We start from the raw sequence: 20,068 nt of genomic DNA, 5'->3' as shown, positions 1-20,068 counted from the left end.
GACGTTCCATTCCCTAGGAAGCAAGTCCAGACCGACGGGTAAGGTGAGTTAAAGTTTATTTAGTTTACTTTTTGCAGCCTGGGCATAGGAATACAGCTATAGAGTGTCAGTGCCGGCGGCCCGCAACAAACGGGAGGACAAGGAGGGCAGCGCTTGCGGGTGATATGTGAGTATTTAACCCGATGGGGACAGCGCAGCGCTGGGCTGATAATTGTGGGGGGGGGGTCAGAACAGCGCTCACGGGGGACATATGATTAGTTCAGTGCAGCGCTGGGCTGATAATTCATTAATTCCCGAGGGGGAGGGGCCAAACTGGCGTTGCGGTATGGGGAAAAATTCATATCGTGCAGGACAAAAATGTTGTTATCCGGTATGAACAGGTATACCGCCCAGCCCTACTCCGCCCCTAGACATTTTATCCCCTAACCAAAGGATAGGGGATAATATGTCTTATCGCGGGGGTCCCGTCAATGGGGAACCCTGCAATCTTGGCTGCAGCACCCCAGACATTCGATGCACAGAGCGAAGTTCGCTGCGTGCCAGATGACTGGCGATGCGAGGTGGAGGCTCATGACGTCATGGTCACACCCCACTTGTGACGTCATGGTCAAGCCCCCTCAATGCAGCGGGGAAATCACAGGGATAAGATGTCTAAGGGTGGAGTGCACCTTTAACTATAGGAGAAAAATGTTTACATTTATGTGTTCATACTACTCAGAGCATCGCCATACTGACACATAGGAAGTGTCTACTCGGTGATCTTCATCAGCCAGTAATTGGCGGAGCGGGCACTAACTATGTGTTGGCATGGAGTACATCAGGACCAGCATCATTGTGGGATCAGCGGCTGGTGAACACACGTGTTTGTTTTTTCCTATTTATGTCTTACTGCTACCCCAAGAACTTTTTAATGTTAACATTTATCTCTGGGCAAACACACTGTACCAATGAACCTGTCTCCTTGCACGTACAGTCCAATCTGTATGCATTATGTTATGGAGCTGACAAGACTGATATAGTTAGTTTTCTGGGAAATGTTCCAGGATAACTTGTCATTTATTCATGTAAATCTCTGCTTTTTCTGGACAAAATAGTCAAGTGGGCAGCCCTGCTCAGTGATTGACAGCTCTTTACATGCATACTTATACAGATCACTAAGTACTTATCTACATGAGCAGAGACTTTCATAAATAAATGACAAGTTATCCTCTAATTTAATCCACAAAACTATAAATCAACCTTTTCAGCTCCTCCAGTTCTATTACATGACGCCTGCAGATTAAACTGCACTTCCAATATGACCCCTTTAAAGGGGTACTCCGCTGCTAGACATCTTATCTCCTATCCAAAGGTTAGGGCATAAGATGTCTGGTGGTGGGGTCCCCAGCACCCCAGGTTCTAAACAAACGCCGGGTTCCTGTAGCAGTGGCCGTGACGTCACGGCAAAGGCCTCTTTTGACGTTACGCCAGTGGTCCCCAAACTGTGGCCCTCCAGATGTTGCAAAACTACAACTCCCAGCATGCCTGGACAGCCAACGGCTGTCCAGGCATGCTGGGAATTGTAGTTTTGCAACATCTGGAGGGCCACAGTTTGGGGACCACTGCGTTACGCCATGCCCCTCCATTCACGTCTATGGGAGGGGGCATGTCTGACGACACTCCCCCTCCCATAGACATGAATGGAGGGGGGCGTGGCGTGACCTTGCTAGAGGGCGCGGCAATGACTTCACGATTACGGCCTCCGGCTCTGAGCGCTCTGAACAAAATGTATAGAACGCTGGCGCACCGGAGTACCCCTTTAAGAACTACAGCAGAGAGCCTATTAGTCCTATCCTGGAGTTCCCCTTTAAACGATCTAGTACAGATAATGCATGTGTTTAAAGTGTATATCTTTGCCATTCAGTATTTCATTGTCTTCTTGCCAAGCACAGCTTCAGATACATATCATCACACTATCCTCCAAATTCTGTGTTCCTGTTTGTTACAGTATTTGAATACCCAGCAGATAAAGGAGAAGACTGTTTTGACTGAATATTATTGCCAGTCAGTTGTCTGTGTAGAAGCTGCTTTGTAATCTGATCACCGGTGCTTGACAGGCCCCACTTCTTCTATTGAGCAACTTCTTTTCTGAGGGATGCGTGGGTGCTTGTCACATGCAGCCTTTGTTTTACATGCTGATTTACACCGAACCCGATCCTTGAAGGAGATTGCTTTGCTTTATTAGCAGCACCTTGCAGTGCACGATTTCCTCATCAGTTTATTCTCTATGCTGGGATTTTATTTTGCATATCATTTCCTATTTATAGAGAGCTCTGCTTTGTACCAGCATATATAGGTAATAAAGAGAACGCCGTGCTGACCGTTTGCCTGTAGAGAAATATTAATATCTTGTGTGTATATATATATATATATTGCTTCACTAAAACCTAAGGATACAACCAGCTTTAGTTTTTGCATTTTTAGTTTACCTCTGTGCCTTTAAGAGGCAGAACTATTTTATTATTTTGTGCAACAAAGTGTAGTTCGTAATGACCACATTCATTTTACCATAAAATGTTTGGCGCATCAATAAAATTATTTCCGGGGATGATTGAAAACACAATTTTGCATGGGGAAGGGGGGGGGGGGGGGTTGCATAGGGGTAATGGGGTTGAATTTCCTTAATGTGTACTTTATGGTAGAACTGACATTTTTATTCTGTGGGTCAGTGCAATTAGAATGATAGCCATCTTTACATGTGTGTTACTAAAAGTTAAAATATTGTACTATTTATAAGTGAAGTTAAAATATTGTATATTGTACTGTATAAGTAATACAGTAAGAAAATAAGTATAAATACATAAAATAGTTCTATTCGGACCCCTATAACTTTCTTATTTTTTGCCATACACCTTTTGTATGAGGGCTTATTAAGTTGCAAACCATAGGCATGGAGCCTCCATGCAGGAAGACACACTGTGATGGAGCAAGAATGAAGCACGATATAATACCAAAAATAAAAACAACGTAAACAGGCTTTACAAACGTTTTTTAATTAGAATTGCCCCTTTTTCCGACTTGAGCCCCTGCCCTCCAAAATGTCGTTGTACGTCCCTGTTGATACCAGAATTGCCCCTTTTTCCGACTTGAGCCCCTGCCCTCCAAAATGTCGTTGTACGACCCTGTTGCTACCACTTCGTATATGTGAGATATATATACATTTTTTTAATTTTTTTTTTTAGGTTTGTCATTTACCATACAGGATCATTAAAGGGGTATTCCAGGTACAAACTTTAGATAGAGATTAGATCTATCTATCTATCTATCTATCTATCTAACTGGCACCAGAAATGTAAACAGGTTTGTAAATTACTTCTATTAAAAAATCATTATCCTTCTAGTAGCTGTCAGCTGCTGAAGTTGAGTGGTTCTTTTCTGTCTGATAACAGTGCTCTCTGCTGACACCTCTTCTTGTCTCAGGAACTGTCTGAACCATTAGAGGTTTGCTATGGGGATTTGCTCCTACTCTGGATGGTTCCTGAGACTGTGGGGTCAGCAGAGAGCACTGTTGTCAGACAGAAAAGAACAACTCAACTTCAGCAGCTAATAACTAATGGAAGGATTGAGATTTTTTTAATGGAAGCAATTTAGAAATCTGTTTAACTTCCTGGAGCCAGTTGATATAAAAAATAAAAACATTTTTTTTTCCTGGAATACCCCTTTTAACATTATATATTAATAGTTTGGACATTTTAGCACGCAGAAATACCAAATACATTTTCTTTCATTGTTTTCCTTTTTTTTTTATTTTTTATTTTTTTTTATTTATAAAATGGGAGAAATGGGTAATATTATTTATTTTTAACAATTCTTTATTTTCAAATTTTAAAACAAACTTACTACAAAACCATCTATTCCCGGAGGAAGTAAATAAACAAAATGGGAATAATGTATGGTGAAGGCCGGCAGGGAGTACCAGATGACCCTCGTCAGGGGATCTATGATAAAATAAAACATTGCAAATGTTAAAGGCAAAACCAAGGAAAAAATCAAGGAACAGGGAAGTGAAAAGAGAAGGAACAGGGTGAGCAGGTAAAGAGGGGAAAACTTAAAAGGAGGACAACATAAAACAAGCATACAGACCAAAGACCACAGCCAACGGGATACTAAAGGGGTAGGGGTTTACTTTATTTTTTATTCTATTTTTTAAGCCCCCGTAGGGGACTATTTATAGCAATCTTATGATTGATAATACTGTTCAGTGCTATGAGTGATCCACTTCTATGGTCTGCCCGACTGTTTTTATTATTGAAAAGTCAGTCTAATATGTATCCTCGTTCCTGAACAACATTTTTTATTTTGATAGATTTAAAGGGGTTGTGCGCTGCCCTGCCTTTCGGAGCTCCGCACGCAGCGTCCGGAAGTTCATTACTCCGAGCGATGTGTGCGGGCTTCCGTGTTCGCGGCTGCAGGGCGTGAAGTCATGCCCGTCCCCTCGTGACGTCACGCCCGCCCCCTCTACCAAAGTCTATGGCGGGCGTGACGTCACGAGGGGGCCGGGCGTGACGTCACTCCCGGCGGCCGCAAACACGGAAGCTCTGAAAGGTAGGGCAGCGCACAACCCCTTTTAAGTATTTGCACTGATATATTTCTTAGTGTAACTTGTTACTTGCCAGAGCTCAGCAACTCCATAATAGACAGTATGCATTAAACTCCTAGGCCCCCTCTAGTGGCAGAAACCAGACAGAATTAGTTCTATACTTATTGGACAGATTTTTTCCCAATTGCTCATTTTAAGGGCCGCAGCCTGAACATTCCCTATTTTTCATGTGTTTAGAAATGGAATACGTCTAGGGTCCATATGTATAATATGTATCCAGTGGATGAGCATATGCAAACAAATAATTAACCACCTTCTGTGTGCTACTTACTTCAATATATCCTTGACTTGTAGAGTGAACTAAAGCAGGGGAATACTTTATAGACTGATCGCTACGTGTGAGCTTCTAACAATGTATTGAACCCTAGTGAGTTTCTAACATAACTTTGAGGTTTTGTCTTTTATTATAATGTATCCATTACTTTTCCAGAGTTGACTTGTGGAACAATGGTAATCTTGCTCAGGACGTGTTTCTTGGAGAGATAAGAATCCCTGTGAGAGTACTGAGGAACGACTCCTTCCACCAGGCATGGTAAATATTCACCATCTTACACTTCACGAGCAGTCACTGCCAGCTACCAAATTTTAAGATTTTTTTCCCCACAATAACCTTTCCAAATAAGACTGTGTTAATGTCACGATTTTATTCCTCCGTTGCACAGGTAAGATTTCTCAAATCTGCTGCAATCATATGTGTGCAGGGACAAGCATTGATGCCATTCACGCCTTTGACCCACACTGACCCGATCATAGTCAGCTAGTGACTATATTCGGGTTATTTTTCCCTTTTTAAAGAGGTTATCCATTATAACAAATCTAATTGTCAGATTACTGGGGTTCGAGCACTTGAACCCACCACGATCTCCCACCCGGAACCTCGCTCTCTGCATGAATTGAAGCGTGGTGACCATGGCACGAAACTGTGACAGACGTCCCCTCCATGCATCTCTATGGGAGAGCTGGAGATACTCGAACACTATCTCCGGCTCTCCCATAGAGACACACGAATGGGGCATATGTCTCTATGAGGCCAGGAGCAGGATACTTGAGGCATCAGGAGAGCAGTGGGGAGGGTAAGCCAAGGTTTGTTTGTTCGTGCGCCAGCTGCTGGATCCGCGATCGCGCCGGTCCCGGCAGCATTAACCCCTTAGATGCCATGATCTATACTGATCATGGCATCTATGGTGTTGACAGGGGGAGCGCTCTCCAACGGCGGTGCCGCAACACGATTGCGGGCTGCTGTTGGTTGCTGTGGCAGCAGGAGGTCAGATCATGACTGGATCGCACAGGCTGTAATGTGTGCAGCTCAACAGGTCATACTGTGCTGCAGTAGAAATGTATTGCAGCATAGTATAACCTGTAAAAATTTTTATAAAAAGTTCTTCAATAAAAGTATGAAGTGTAAAAAAATAAATAAAAAATGCCCCTTTCCCAATAAAAGCCCTGTATTATCACCAAAAAAGATCAAAAAACACGAATCATATATATAATAGGTATTGCCACGTCCATAATGACGTGTACTATAAATCTACAATGTAAATTATCCCCACGGTGAACGCCGTAAAAAAAAAAAAATAAAACGCAAAATTTGCCAATTTTGGTACAAATAGCGCAATAAAAAAGATTTAAAGGTAGCACAAAAAGATACCAATAAAAAGTACAGTTCATTCTGCAAAAAATAAGCGTGGCGTCGGCCAAAAAAATGGCGTCGGCCAAAAAAATGGCGTCGACCAGAAAATGGCGTCGGCCGAAAAATAAAGTTATGGCTGTTGGAAAATGATTGTCAGAAAAAGAATTTTGCTCACAAAAGGAAAAAGAACATAGAAAGCTATATAAAATGGGTATTGCTATAATCGTACCAACCCACAAAAAAAAATAAATCATAACCTGCGTAAAGGAAAAGTTGCCCATAGCAACCAATGAGATAATTTCTTTGATTTTTGAAAAGGCCTCTGAAAAATAAAGAAGTGATCTGATTGGTTGCTATGGGCAACTGGCCAACTTTTCCTCAGCACAGATCTTTATGAATCTCACCCCAATCCCTGACCAGTCAGACCCACCCATGTGAGTTGACTATTCAAAGACATTTGTAATGACCAAACCAATTCTAATATTTTTCATCTCTTATGATCGTCCTAAATGAAACCATCTTTTTCTCTGTAATGGATTGGTATTTCATAGATCAATCAGATGCTGTGCACATGCTAAAGTGTGCATGTCAGATCACTTTTCTAGCAGCCGAGACAGGTTTTAGTTTGATCACTCAGCCATTTATGTGCAACAGTTTAAAGGGGTACTCCGCCCCTAGACATCTTATCCCCTATCTGCAATTTCTGGGCCTGCATCCTGGCGTTATGAACATTAAATTTCAGTAGGCCGGATTCGGGCGGCGGTGGTAGTGAGGTCATGCCACGCCCTCTCTATTCAAGTCTATGGGAGGGGTCGAAAAGGCTGTGGTCGCTCCTCCTATAGACATAAATGAAGAGGACGTGGTATGACCTCACAACCACAGCCGCCCGAACCCAGCCATTTGAACAAATATGTTCAGTTAGATCTCGGAGATAAGAGTTTTTGTTTTGTTTTAAAGGCTTAAAGTATCAATGGATTCTCTACCATGATTTCTTAAATGACTAATTATTTTTTCTCAGCGTAAATCATAGACTGAAAGAGCTGGATACCTTTTTGTAAGACTAAACGGAATATATGTATGGTACAGAGATGAGACTTTTAAATCACAAGAGCCACCTCACACAGTCAAGGACAAATTTGGATACAGTCTTGCCCTGGACCTCCTACTTTTGCTTTTCTTCTGCAGGTATCTGCTCCAGCCTAAAGACAATGGAAGCAAATCCTCAAAGTATGATGATCTGGGGTCCCTGAGGCTGAGCATCTGTTATACAGAAGACTATGTGCTGCCTTCAGAATTCTATAACCCACTAAAAACCCTAATGGTGAAATCGCCTGACATTCAGGTAGATAGACATGATACTTTATTACTTACACTGCTGATTTTGTTAAAAAAAAAAATTGTGACAGTAATGGCTACACAACAGCTGTGTGAATATGGTTCTGGTCGTACTATAGCATCATGGCTTTGGCTCATAATGGAACCATGACAGCTTTTGTAATGTACATTCTGATGGATTCTCCTACATTTTCTGGTCAGTGAGGATTCTGTTAGCAATTCAAACCTCAGATGAAAAGGGGAAAATCGCCAGCCTGATCAGGACCTTAATGTTCATAGAATTATTTGTTTCACTGTTTTATTTGAAGGTAGACAGTCTTCTTGGGGAGACCATTAAGCTGGCATAAGGGGTCTTATAGACCATGCAATGCACCCTGGGTAACAAGTGAGGAAAAGGCTTTCTCCCTAGTGCTGTCTACTGTAGGAGATTCTGGTTTGGATGTTGATCCCTAGTCATGTTTTAGGACTCTTCAAGGGATTGAACGTTCACATTAAAGGAGAACTGTAGTTCAATATAACTTATCCCCTATCCAAAGGATAGGGGATAAGTTATATTGCACTACAGTTCTCCTTTAAAAAGTACCTATCATGAAAAGAACTTTTGATGTAATGTATGGCTAACAACTTCATAAATGCATGTTATAAAAAAAAATGTTTTATTTCTAGGTTTATTTTACTGTTTTGAGGAACCCACCTCTAGCGGACTCCCTACATGATCCGGCCGCAAGTCTCTTATAGATTTCGGACTCATACTGGCCTGGTATGAGTCCAAAATCTCATGCTGCAGTCGGGACATGAGACTAGCACAGCGCAGCTTCCTGCCTGTCAGTTAGGAGCACGCTCCTGACATGGCCTGCCGGCTGTGTCATCAATCATATTTTTTTATAATAACATTATGGCCACCCGCCATATTGCATTTTTCATCTGCAGGCAGCGCGGCTTTCACGGCAGGTCTCGCTCCTATACTTCTCCCTGTAAAGCATGTGCAGAGCTAAAAAAGGAGGAGGAGACACCAGAGCAGCCTGCCGTGCCATAGGCTAATCATCTCTGTGCACTCCCGACCCGGAACGCAGCAGAAAAAGCCCCCCCAAATTTGTTAGGCAATTTCTCCCGAGTACGGAAATACCCCATATGTGGCCCTAAACTGTTGCCTTGAAATACGACATTTGAGGCCAAAATTAGGCATTTTCATAGGGGTGGGCATAGGGGTATTCTACGCCAGTGATTCCCAAACAGGGTGCCTCCAGCTGTTGCTAAACTCCCAGCATGCCTGGACAGTCAATAGCTGTTCGGCAATACTGGGAGTTGTTGTTTTGCAACAGCTGAAGGCTCCGTTTTGGAAAATGTGCCGTACAAACCAGATGTTTTTCTTTTTTAATTGTGTGTGGGGGGGGGGGGGGGGGGATGGTAACTGTGTAGGGGTATGTGTATATGTAGTGTTTTACTCCTTATTATGTGTTAGAGTAGTGTAGTGTTTTTAGGGTACATTCACATGTGCGGGGATAAACAGCGAGTTTACTGCTGGGAGTTTGAGCTGCAGCGGAAAATTTGCTGCATCTCAAACTTGCAGCGAGAAACTCACTGTAAACCCCTGTACATTAACATGGGTGGGGGATCAAACCTCCAGCTGTTGCAAAACTACAACTCCCAGCATGCAGTGACAGGTCATGCAGTACTTAGTAGTTATGCAACAGCTGGAGGCATACTCCTACAACTTCCAGCATGTCCTTTGGCTGTCTGTGCTTGCTGAGGGTTGTAGTTTTGCAACATCTGAAAGGCCAGCAATCCTGGACTGTCTGGGCATGCTGAGAGTTGTAGTTTTGCAACATCTGGAAGAGAACAGATTGGAGACCACTGCACAGTGGTCTCCAAACTGTGGCCCTCCAGATGTTGCAAAACTACAACTCTCAGCTTGCCCAGACAGCCAAAGGCGCTGCAGTATGTCCCCACCGCAGCTCTCATCTTCCCCTGCTCTGCCCAGACTTCTAGGGGCGGGCAGAGTGGGGGAAATGAACTTTAACCCCCCAGTCAGCTGAGACACCGTGATTGGTCCACAGGGACCAGTTGCAGTGATTGCTGACCAGGACCATCCACAGATGGTCCTGGGGTGGCTTGCAGAATTTGTCTCCCGCTTGTAACAGCGGGACTTCTGCCTGTTAACCAGTGCGATACTGCGCATCGACGGGTTAACTGAATAACTTATATAAACGTCATAATGCACGAACTACCAGCATAACATGACATTTGTATAAGTCATTCTGTGGGAAGGGGTTAAAGGGAGGCTATCTCCAACAGGTGACAATAGAAAGAACCATGCCTTTTTTATTTTGCCAAAAGGCATTGCATGGCCTACACCAGCTTGTCAATTTCCCTGAAGAGACAGCTCCTCCTCAGACACATGTCAAAGGCCTTTTACTTAACCGAACACCACCCATCTCTGTACTGACGAGGGGCAAGAAAACTTTCCTCTTCCTTTTGTAGAGTATTCTGGTTTGGCTCATAATCCTTAGTTATGTTTCAAGGCTCTTTTAGGGACCAAGCATTGACTTCTATAGCTCGTACTTGCACAAGCAAGGAGAACTTTCCTAAAAAAAAAAAAACTTCCTTAGCCTGTTGTTTGAATGAATAGCATGATTAAAAAACGGGCACATTGTAGACCATTGTGTCCTATGACAAGTTTTCCTTTTCTATAATTCTAGAAAACAGTAGTTTGGTAAATGATGATGATATATATTGGCAATTTATTGAGATTTCATTCTGGTTTGTCTTTCTTTCAGCCCATCACTGCCTCATCTGCCTTCATTTTGGGAGATATTTGCAGAGACAAGAATGATGCTATCCTCGCTCTTGTCCGGCTCCTTCTTCACCATCAAAAATTAGTTCCGTTTGTGACAACTATTGCGCAACTCGACCTGAACAACACTCAGTACGTGCTCATGTATATGTACATGGACATTAAAGGGGTACTCCAGAGAACTGAACATTAGACAATTATCCTTATCCACAGGACTTGGGATAAGTGTCTGCTCACACAGCATCCAACCGCTGAGACACTCCGTTATCCCCTTTACTGCGCCCTGGCTACTTACCAGTCCTGAGCTTGCTCCGTACCCCACCTTCTTGGACAAGAGTAACGGATGGCCTGCCCAGCCAATTACTGGCTGCAGCGATGTCCTGCTGCAGCCAGTGATTAGCTAAGCAAGCCATCTTTCTCTTGTCCAGGAAGATGGGGGCCCAAGTAACTAAGTAGCTGGGGCCCCATAAAGGACACTGCAGGAGGTCCCAGTGGTTGAACCCCCTCCACGAGAAGACCGTTATCCCATACCCTGTGGATAGGAGAAATTTCAGTTCCCAGGAGTACTCCCCTTAAGTTCAGTCTGGTAAAACCTTCTGTGAGAATCCGTAATTTAATACCTTTGCTTTACAGGGAAGCCAACACCATCTTCCGGGGGAACTCTTTAGCCACTCGTTGTATGGATGAGACCATGAAGATTGTTGGAAACCATTATCTAAAAGTAACCTTAAAGAGCGTTATAGATGAGGTAAGATAGAGTTTTGTTTGTTTTGTTCAGATAGTTATCTTTAGACATGTTTTTGTTTCTTTTGTGATTATTATCATTCCTCACGAGCTCTGTGCACTTTAGCAACTTGGAGATGAGGAAGCAATGGGCTGTATGCTGGCGCTTCTGGTAAAGCGGTGATTCGGAAGATGATCTGTAGCTGTCATAATATTCATCTTTTTAGGGCTTTTCTGCCTTCTTTGTCAGGTGATGAACATGATGAAAAGGGCAGCAAAGCCCTCGGCACATGTTGTTCTCTTCAACATGATATCTTTTTGTATTGTTTTATTTTTATTACAAATAACTTAGTTTTTACTGATCCCGGCTACAGATTATCTTCCACTATACCAGAGGTGCCAGCATAGAGCCTGTTCTTTCTTCATCCAAGTTGGCAGAAAAGCACCCAATTCGGTTGAAGTAGCCAAAATTGGCTTCAGGATCTGCAGAGCTAATTTCTTTCCAAATGGCACCATACCTATCCTCAGGTTGTGTGTGTAGTGGGCTTCATTACCTTCAATGGAACTGAGATGCAATACCAGCCACAACCTAAGTGCTGGTGCTATTTTTGGAATAAATTTACTCTGTTTTTCTAGTCCTAAATAACCCCTTTTAAGACTCACACGAAAACTCTGGGATTCTGCTCATGAATGCTTGTTTTGTATGGTTTTTTTTTAAGCCCTACTCTTGGCATTTGGTGATTGTAATATAGTTTATCACATGTATAAAGAACTATGAATATCCCCTGCGAATTCAATAGTTTAATCTAAAATTCTCTTTGGGTTGTGATCTGTTGAGCATCTAACATGACACTTTTGCTTGGAAATCGCTACTTTCTATAATGTTCCTTCATAGTGTACAAACAAGACAGGGGTTACATTTAGATGCAACACCTCCTACTAGATTATTGAACTTCTAGCAAAACTGTGATATACCAACCATATGCGTGGTTTGCGTTGCTGTATACAGTATCATTGGACATGTCACCAGTTGACAAATTTACCAACTATGTATGAAGAAAACAACAGTTTTGTTTGTTTTTTAATCTTTATTTTACTTTAAAAAATAAATAAATAAATAAATAAATCTAGGTCATATTCATATTTTCTACTTTTACTCTGTTGTAGATATGTGAATCTCCAAAACCCTGTGAGATAGATCCCAACCGACTGAGGGAAGGTGACAATGTCGACAATCACAAGGTATGTGTTCAGATTTCATTTTCTCTGACCTAATGAACAATACAAAACACACATTGACTGAATGGATTGTTTAATTCTGCTCAGAAAATCGAACGTGAAGTTATATGTATAAAAATCATAAAAAATACAGTGACTAAGAGTCGAAATTCGTAAAAACCAACATGGTTTTTCCGGTGAGAAAACTGTGATACATTTCTGATTGGAATCATTGAGCTGCAGCCAAGCTTCATTTTAAGCAAATGCAAGGATCATGTCAGACAGCAGAGGGCGATGTGTAGTTTGGTTATAAAATGACATACAAGGAATGGCTGCTGAAAGCGTTTGTTCCTTAATGAACACTATTTGAAGCTTATCATGTCCTCCCCATTTGAAGTAATATATTAGTGGAAGCAAAAAAAGAATTTAAAGGTTTTTTTCTCTGAGGAAAAAACATTGATGTACTTAATGGATAAGCCACAAGTGTTTGATCAATAGGGGTCCAACCCCTGGACTCTTGCTGATCAGGAGAATAAAAGGACCATGGCTCACTGTAGCCTTTAGGGACAGTGACTGGTTTGTAAGAGTGGAAGTATTTAGTACCACATCTTGGTTTTAGCCAAGTGAAGTGATTGGAACGGAGCTGCAGTGTCAGCGCTGCCTATTTTCTTTGTATAAAAGAATGGGCCATGGCATTCACTCCTGGACCCCCATTGACTGCATAAAGCGACACTCCAGAGAATTTTTATTTTGTTTTGTTACTAAGGGGCATGAGTATGGTGAGGCTAAACTGAGTGTTGCTTTAAAATGGACTATCAATTTTTCCCCAAATTACCCCTTTAATTTTTTTAAAATAAAAATAAAATTGGTATAGAATTTTGATCAACCCACTTCACATGGTTGATGCAGGCTCAGAAGTTGTATCAGCATCGTTTGTAGAATGTGTCAGCTGTACAAACTGACACCCTGCCTTTTAACCCCTTTGATGCTGCAAGCATTAGAAACTGCAACATCTAAGGTGCTACTAAGGTAGGGGGCTGATGGGTTGTCATGGCAGCTGGGGGGCCTAAAGCCTGCCATGTACATATGACAAGTGTCTAATGTGTATATGGGGGCCACACACAAACAAACAGCTCTCCATGTAATGTATAGCATTCACTAGACATGATGGGGTTTATTTACTAAGAGTGGAGTGTAGCTTTCTTTGTGGGTTTTGATTTCCGACAGGAATTTTTCCAAAGTATTTACTAAGGTTTCCCAAAATTTTTCACTTTTTCCCTACGTTTTGCTTCTTTTTATTATTATTTTTTTTTTTATACAACTGTTCTGATCTGTCAGGTTTTCCTCAGCTCAAATCCACCACATGTCTGTGGAAACCTTAAAGGGGTACTCCCGTGGAAATTTTTTTTTATTTTTTATTTTTTTTTAAATCAACTGGTGCCAGAAAGTTAAATTTGTAAATCACTTCTAAATATTTCAAAAAAAATCTTAGGGGCTGTATACTAAAGAGAAATCCAAAAAAGAATTGCATTTCCTCTGATGTCATGACCACAGTGCTCTCTGCTGACCTCTGCTGTCCATTTTAAGAACTGTCCAGAGCAGCATATGTTTGCTATGGGGATTTTCTCCTGCTCTGGACAGTTCCTAAAATGGACAGCAGAGGTCAGCAGAGAGCACTGTGTTCATCGCATCAGAGGAAATGCATTTAGTTTTTGGATTTCTCTTTAGTATACAGCCCCTAAAAAGTACTGGAAGGATTAAGATTTTTTTTTAATAGAAGTGATTTACAAATCTGTTTTAACTTTCTGGCACCAGTTGATTTAAAAAAAATAAAAATAAAAGTTTTCCACAGGAGTACCCCTTTAATAAATGTTAGGATTTTTCAAAACGGTCGAGGACATGCCCCTTTTGTTGGGACCACGCCCACTTTCTCCCATGATCATGCCCCCTTTTTGGGTTTTTCTTGTAAAATGGAAGGGTTTGTTTTTTTTGGTGGCAGATTGTGTCACATGGAACGTGCCACACAATTTGGGTGCAAAACCCGACAAAAAAGAGTCGGGATCACGTTAGAATATACTGATGTCATTGAAGTTAGTCTGCCACTCCACACCTCCAGAATGGAGGAAAAAGTGTCAGCTCTGAGAAGTTGGTCAGAGCTTCAAAAAGGGGTTAAGTTCTGAGGGGTCAAACCCCCTTTTTTTTTTAAGCAGCCTTTTTTTCCCCACATGATAAATGTATATAATGTAATTTTTTTCCGCAGGACAATCTAAGACATTATGTGGACAAGGTGTTCTCATGTATAGTGAATTCCAGCATGAGCTGCCCCACCGTGATGTGTGACCTGTTCTCCTCACTACGACACATGGCTGTTAGACATTTCCCCAGTAAGAATCCTTCCCATTGACATGTTATATTTCTTACTTGACACATGAAACATGGTTTTAGTACAAAATGGTAGATTTATTTATTTTTTTGCACGGTTGAGAAGATAATGTTTATATGCATATATGTGTACGCATAAAGTGATAGTGTCTGTAGCTTCTTTCTGTTCATTGTTAATGATGTTTTCTTAGCACTGGGAACTCTACTCAGAACCTGCATGTGCTACTGCTTTGGGGGCTCCGTTATAAGTCGCTATAGAGTAGCGTTTCTCAACCAGTGTGCCTCCAGCTGTTGCAAAACTACAAATCCCAGCATGCCCAGACAGCCGAAGGCATGCTGGAAGTTGTAGTTTTGCAACAGCTGGAGGCACTATGGTTGAGAAACACTGCTATAGAGGTTGGGGGTGGGAGTGTTTCTGGAGCACATTTCATCCAGTTCAGTTGCTCAGATTCTCTGCTTTATCTTGTTTAGCTGCTTCTTGCTGCTGAGCTATTAGAACAGAGGAGGCAGCTGAATGAAGAGGTTTTACACAGTAACATTCAGTTTGTATATTGGCCCTTCTCTCTCTCCCTGTTTTGCGTGCTCTTGCTCTCAATCACTTTGCCCATCACCTAAATGCTCTCCCTAGTTTTGCAGTTTTGTTCTTTTTTCCTCTAGGATGCTTGTTTCAAGTTTACCATCTCATAGAGACTGTAGATATTGTAGTACACTTTGGACCCTGTTCACACAAAGTTTTTAATCTGCGTTTAACATGAAAAATCCTAACATACATGCAGCAAAATTCTCTTTCTCAATCGGCTCCATTGGGGGACACAGATCATGGGTGTATGCTGCTGTCTCTAGGAGGCTTGACACTATGGCAACAGAAAAGTCAGCTTCTCCCAGCAGGATATACCTGCCCACAGGCACCTGAGCTAATCAGTTTTAGCTTAGTGTCTAAGGAGGTGGACATGGTCTGGAGTTCTCTCCAGACCAGGTCTTATGTTTTATTATCTTCCTAGATTTAGGGATGTGTTTTTTTTTATTCCGTTTTCTTTCCTGTTTTCAGGTGGGGACTCAGGAACTGCGGCTCACTGTTATCCCATTGCGATTGAGGGGGCACAGACATTGCGTATATGTGCTGTTAACCCCCTCTCGCCAACGGTCATCGCCTGGGATTGTACCTCATGGGTCCGGGTCCCCCTATCTCCCTGCTCGCCTCGTTCGCACATGGTAGCCCGGCGTGATGCAGATGACTAAAGCTGGCTAAAGACTTCATAGAGAAGACTTCATGAGGTAAGTTCTTCAGACTGAGGTATTTCCCCCTTTTAGGTGTGGACTTACAATCTCTGGAGACCCCTAGTTTTTGGCCCACTCTTTATTTTCACCTGGGCAACCCCTTCATGGTGGTCTGGGGGCTTATTCAAGAGGGACTAGCAACCCTCTCTTAGTTTCAGGTTGGGAGACATATGCAGTGGTGTGACACTTATTGCAGTAGTGAGAACTGTATTCAGGCACTGGCCAGCTCCCTCCCTCAGCAGCCGCAGCTGCCGACTTTCACTTTGCGAGTGCCGGCTTCAGTCTCAGCCGCATCTCGCCCCTGTCTCTCTGTTCCCGTCGGCAGCGTGTAAAAGCTGCCGACTGTGTTTTCACCCGCTCCCTTCCCATTGCGCTCGCACATGTGACCGCATATGGGCTTAGGGCTGAGAGCGGGCGCCATTATCTCCCGGCCACATGTTCTCAGCCGTGGGCTCTGCACGGTCTTAAGCCCCGCCCACCTGCGAGCCGTGGCTGCGACTTTCACTATTTTGTATGTGAACAGCTTCGGCTGCATATCGCGCCTGTCATAGTTCCCTGTTCTGCAGCGGAGGCTGCCTGCGGTGTGTTTGCCCGCTCCCTTCACCTGTCATTCACATATGCGTTTTGGGCCGGGAGCGGGTGCCATTATCGGCCGCATGTAGTTTGACCAGGCCCTGTACGGACTTTGCTCCGCCCACCCGTGGCCTGTGGGGATTCCTCAGAGTGCGCAAATTATCCACAAATCGGTGCTGTGTGCGCGCAGAGGGATTTTCAGGGCCATTCAGTGATCCCCTTGCTGGGTGAGACTTATGTCCGAGCCCAGACCGGTTCCTCCCTCTAAACAGCTACGGGAGGTTACTTATTACACCTTTAGTGGCTGTAACGCTAAAATGTATGGTTCTGCTGAACCCGTTTGTTCTACCTACACCACTGCTCCCCCAGACCCCCCTGTGAAGGGCTCCCGTTCTGTGGGGACTACCTTGGAGGGAGCCTCCCTACACCGGCTCTCCAGAGGGAACCACTCTTCCCCTATCCTGACGCTCTTGCAGCGTCATAGGGGTGTTTCATCTGACTCATCCCCCGTGTCTCCTGGCAGGTACGGGCGCTCCCCTCACAGGCATCGCCCTGTTACTCCAGCTGGTAGCAAGCGTCGCTCCCCTAGAGGACGCTCCTTTGGTCGCCGCTCTGGTTCTCCAGACCCGCGTACCAGGTCAGTCTCTCCCTCTTCCAGGGCCACCTCACACGTTCCCATTCACCTGGAGAACTTGTGGATGAAGTTTCCGATTCGGCCTCTGATTCAGAGGACCGCATGGATATGTCGGACATGGTGCACTCATTGGTTTCGGCCATAAGAGACACCTTCCATCTAGAGGACCCAGGAACTTCGGACGTGGCTCCAGAAATTGCCTTTCATTGTGCCCAACCCCTTCCAGGGCTGCCTCACCTCGTTCCCATTCACCTGGAGAACTTGTGGATGAGGTTTCTGCATCAGCCTCCGACTCAGAGGACCGCACGGATATGCCTGATGTGGTGTACTCATTGGTTTCGGCCATAAGAGACACCTTCCATTTAAAGGACCCAGGAACTTTGGACGTGGCACCCAAGACTTTCAGCTCTCGCGCTGAATTTGACGTCCTGCTGGAATCCACCTGGAGGCATCCTGACAAGAAGTTTCAGGAAACGAAGAAGGTTCAAGCGCGGTATTCCCTCGCCAAGGACCTCATTGCTCTGTGGACCTCCTCTCCAACTGTGGATCTACCGGTCTCCTGCCTCTCTAAGGTGATTGTCCTGCCGTTGACTGATGCGGCTGCCTTCCAGGATCCAGCGGACAAAAAGGTGGAGACTTTGGCAAAATTTGCCTTTGAGACAGCAGGTTCCTCCTTTCTTCCTGCTTTTTCTTCTTCCTGGGTGTCAGATGCCCTTTCAGTATGGTCTCCCAACTCCGCCCGGTAGTATTCAGGATTCCTCCGGAAGATCTATCTGAACTAGCTCTCCGATGCTCCTCAGCAGGAGATTTTCTGTGTTCTGCTCCCATTGCGCAGCCGCTGTGCTGCCTTTGCCACAGGCTACCTGGTAGCTCTCCGTCGCTCCATGTGGCTTATAGCCTGAATGCCGACACAGCCTTCAAGAAGTGAGGCGACGGGCGGTAAGAGTTCCTCATACCTCTGGATAAGGCTCGCAGAAGCACTTTCCATCGGAAGTCCTCCTCCTTCCGGTCCTGCGGACCTTTGGTTCCAGCAAAGGGTCCAACCAGGCGCCTTAACGGGTAGAGGGCTCCCCCCTTCCGGACCCATCCCACCCATAGGCCTTCATCAGCCTGGAGGGTCCCCCCACCCACCGACCTTTCTCGGTTGGTTGGTCGCCTCTTACTCTTCCGGGATGCCTGGACCACGCACATTGAGGATTCCTTGGTCAGGGATGTGGTAGTCAAGGGATACAGGATCGAATTTGCTTCCCTTCTATGGGATTGCCTTTTTCTTTCCTGGACCCTCTGGTTCCGCTCTCTAGTGAAGGCAGTTCGGGGCGCGCTCCAGCTCCTTTTTATCCAGGGTGTAATTGTCCCGGTTCCTTCAGGGGAACGTTCTCGAGGTTTATTCCAACCTCTTTGTGGTCCCCATGAAAGGCGTTTCTGTTCACCCAATCTTGGTTCTCGAGTATCTCAGCCAGCATCTTCTGCTTTCCCATTCCGAATGGAGTCTCTCCATTCGGTGCTGGCGTCCATGGTTCAAGGGAAGTTTCCGCTCCTTGGTGGAAATCAAGGATGCCTGCCTCCACGTCTCATTGTTTCCCGGTCATCAGCGGTACCTCCGCTTTGCAGTTCCAGATGGTCATTTTCTATTGTGGCTCTCCATTTCGGTCTGGCCACTTCTCCGCGGATCCTTTCCAAGTCCTGGTGCCTGTGATAACCCTTTTAATACGGACATCAGTTGTTTCCGTGATTCCTGACTTGGACGACCTCCTGATCAGAGCTCCAGCCAGGGCCCAGATCCTGGAGAGTCTTAGTCTCAACCTCCAGACCTTGTCTCTCTTCGGTTGGGTGGTCTATCGGGACAAGTCCAACCTCTCTCCTGGGGCTCCAGTTCGACGCGGTCTCTGCCCGCTTTCGACTCCACCGAACAATTGTCCAACTCTCTTATCTAGAGTCTGGTGACTTTGGCACCCTGCTCCAGTTTCCATTCGCTTTTGCATGGATGTCCTGGGTCGGTTGGTTGGAGGCTGTGCCATTTGCCCACTTTCATCACCGACCTTTTCAACTGCTGATTCTCTTTCGGTGGGACAGGTCTCCATTGGCTCTCGACAGTCTTGTCAGTCCCTTCTATGGTGGCTTCGTTTTCCCCCTGATTTTTCAGGGGCGCTCCTTCCTGCCCCTCCCTGCCTGTCTGTCGGGCTGGTGAGGTGTTTTCAGGGACCGGCCGGTCTGGGGCCTTGGTCCCCTGAGAAGCCCTTTTCCCCTTCAACATGTTGGGGTCTAGGGCATTTCTTTCTTTGCATGCTTCTTGGGAATTTCCCTTCTGGGCGGAACTCGGGTTTCCGGCCATCTCTGCTATCTTCATTCCGGCCGTCCCTGGGATGTGGTCTTCTCGGTTGGTCCTCAGTCATCCAAGACGAGTGGTCTCCACATCCGGGGGTGTTTGCAGTGATCTGCAACCCCTGGGGCGCTCCTGGCATGGACCTCTGCTTGTCCCGCCTCAACCGAAGCGTTCCTCTCTCTCGGTCGGACTTTGCCCTACCTTATCTGTTTAGTGGTCGGGCATTGCCCTACCTTATCTGTTTCCTCCCCTTCCTCTCTTTTTGTGGTCCTGAGGAAACTCATAGTAGGGCGTCCCCGCCATTCTCATGGCCCAGCCGTGGTTCGTCGTCATGGTCAGACTCCTGAACGACTTAACGCTGTGCCTTCCCTATTGTCCGGACCTCCTAGCTCAGGTCTCTTGTGCCACCCTATTTACCGTCTCTGCTTTTGCCGTCGTTGCTGTTGAGACAGTGGTTCTGAGGACCTGTGGTTTCTCTTCCCAAGTGGTTCGCACCATGCTGAGGGCTCACAAGCCTTCCTCTGCAAGACTTACCACCA

The 20,068-nt window shown here is 44.8% G+C and overlaps 1 protein-coding gene across 3 annotated transcripts in view; it reads left to right on the top strand.

Annotated features, from left to right (window-relative positions):
- RASA2 (RAS p21 protein activator 2) overlaps positions 1-20,068 on the top strand; it is a 132,409-nt gene that overhangs the window by 69,282 nt on the left and 43,059 nt on the right. For all 3 annotated transcript variants that reach the window (XM_056564468.1, XM_056564469.1, XM_056564470.1), the window contains 6 exons: positions 5,070-5,171; positions 7,455-7,611; positions 10,382-10,530; positions 11,032-11,146; positions 12,289-12,363; positions 14,600-14,723. In XM_056564468.1, the coding sequence (XP_056420443.1) occupies positions 5,070-5,171; positions 7,455-7,611; positions 10,382-10,530; positions 11,032-11,146; positions 12,289-12,363; positions 14,600-14,723 (722 nt within the window). The remainder of the gene's footprint in view (positions 1-5,069; positions 5,172-7,454; positions 7,612-10,381; positions 10,531-11,031; positions 11,147-12,288; positions 12,364-14,599; positions 14,724-20,068) is intronic.

This window comes from Hyla sarda, chromosome 3 (assembly GCF_029499605.1).
Source record: "Hyla sarda isolate aHylSar1 chromosome 3, aHylSar1.hap1, whole genome shotgun sequence".
NCBI classification, from domain to species: Eukaryota; Metazoa; Chordata; class Amphibia; order Anura; family Hylidae; genus Hyla; species Hyla sarda.
The sequence above is the reverse complement of the archived record's forward strand: the minus strand, read 5'-3'. Positions and strand labels throughout refer to the sequence as shown.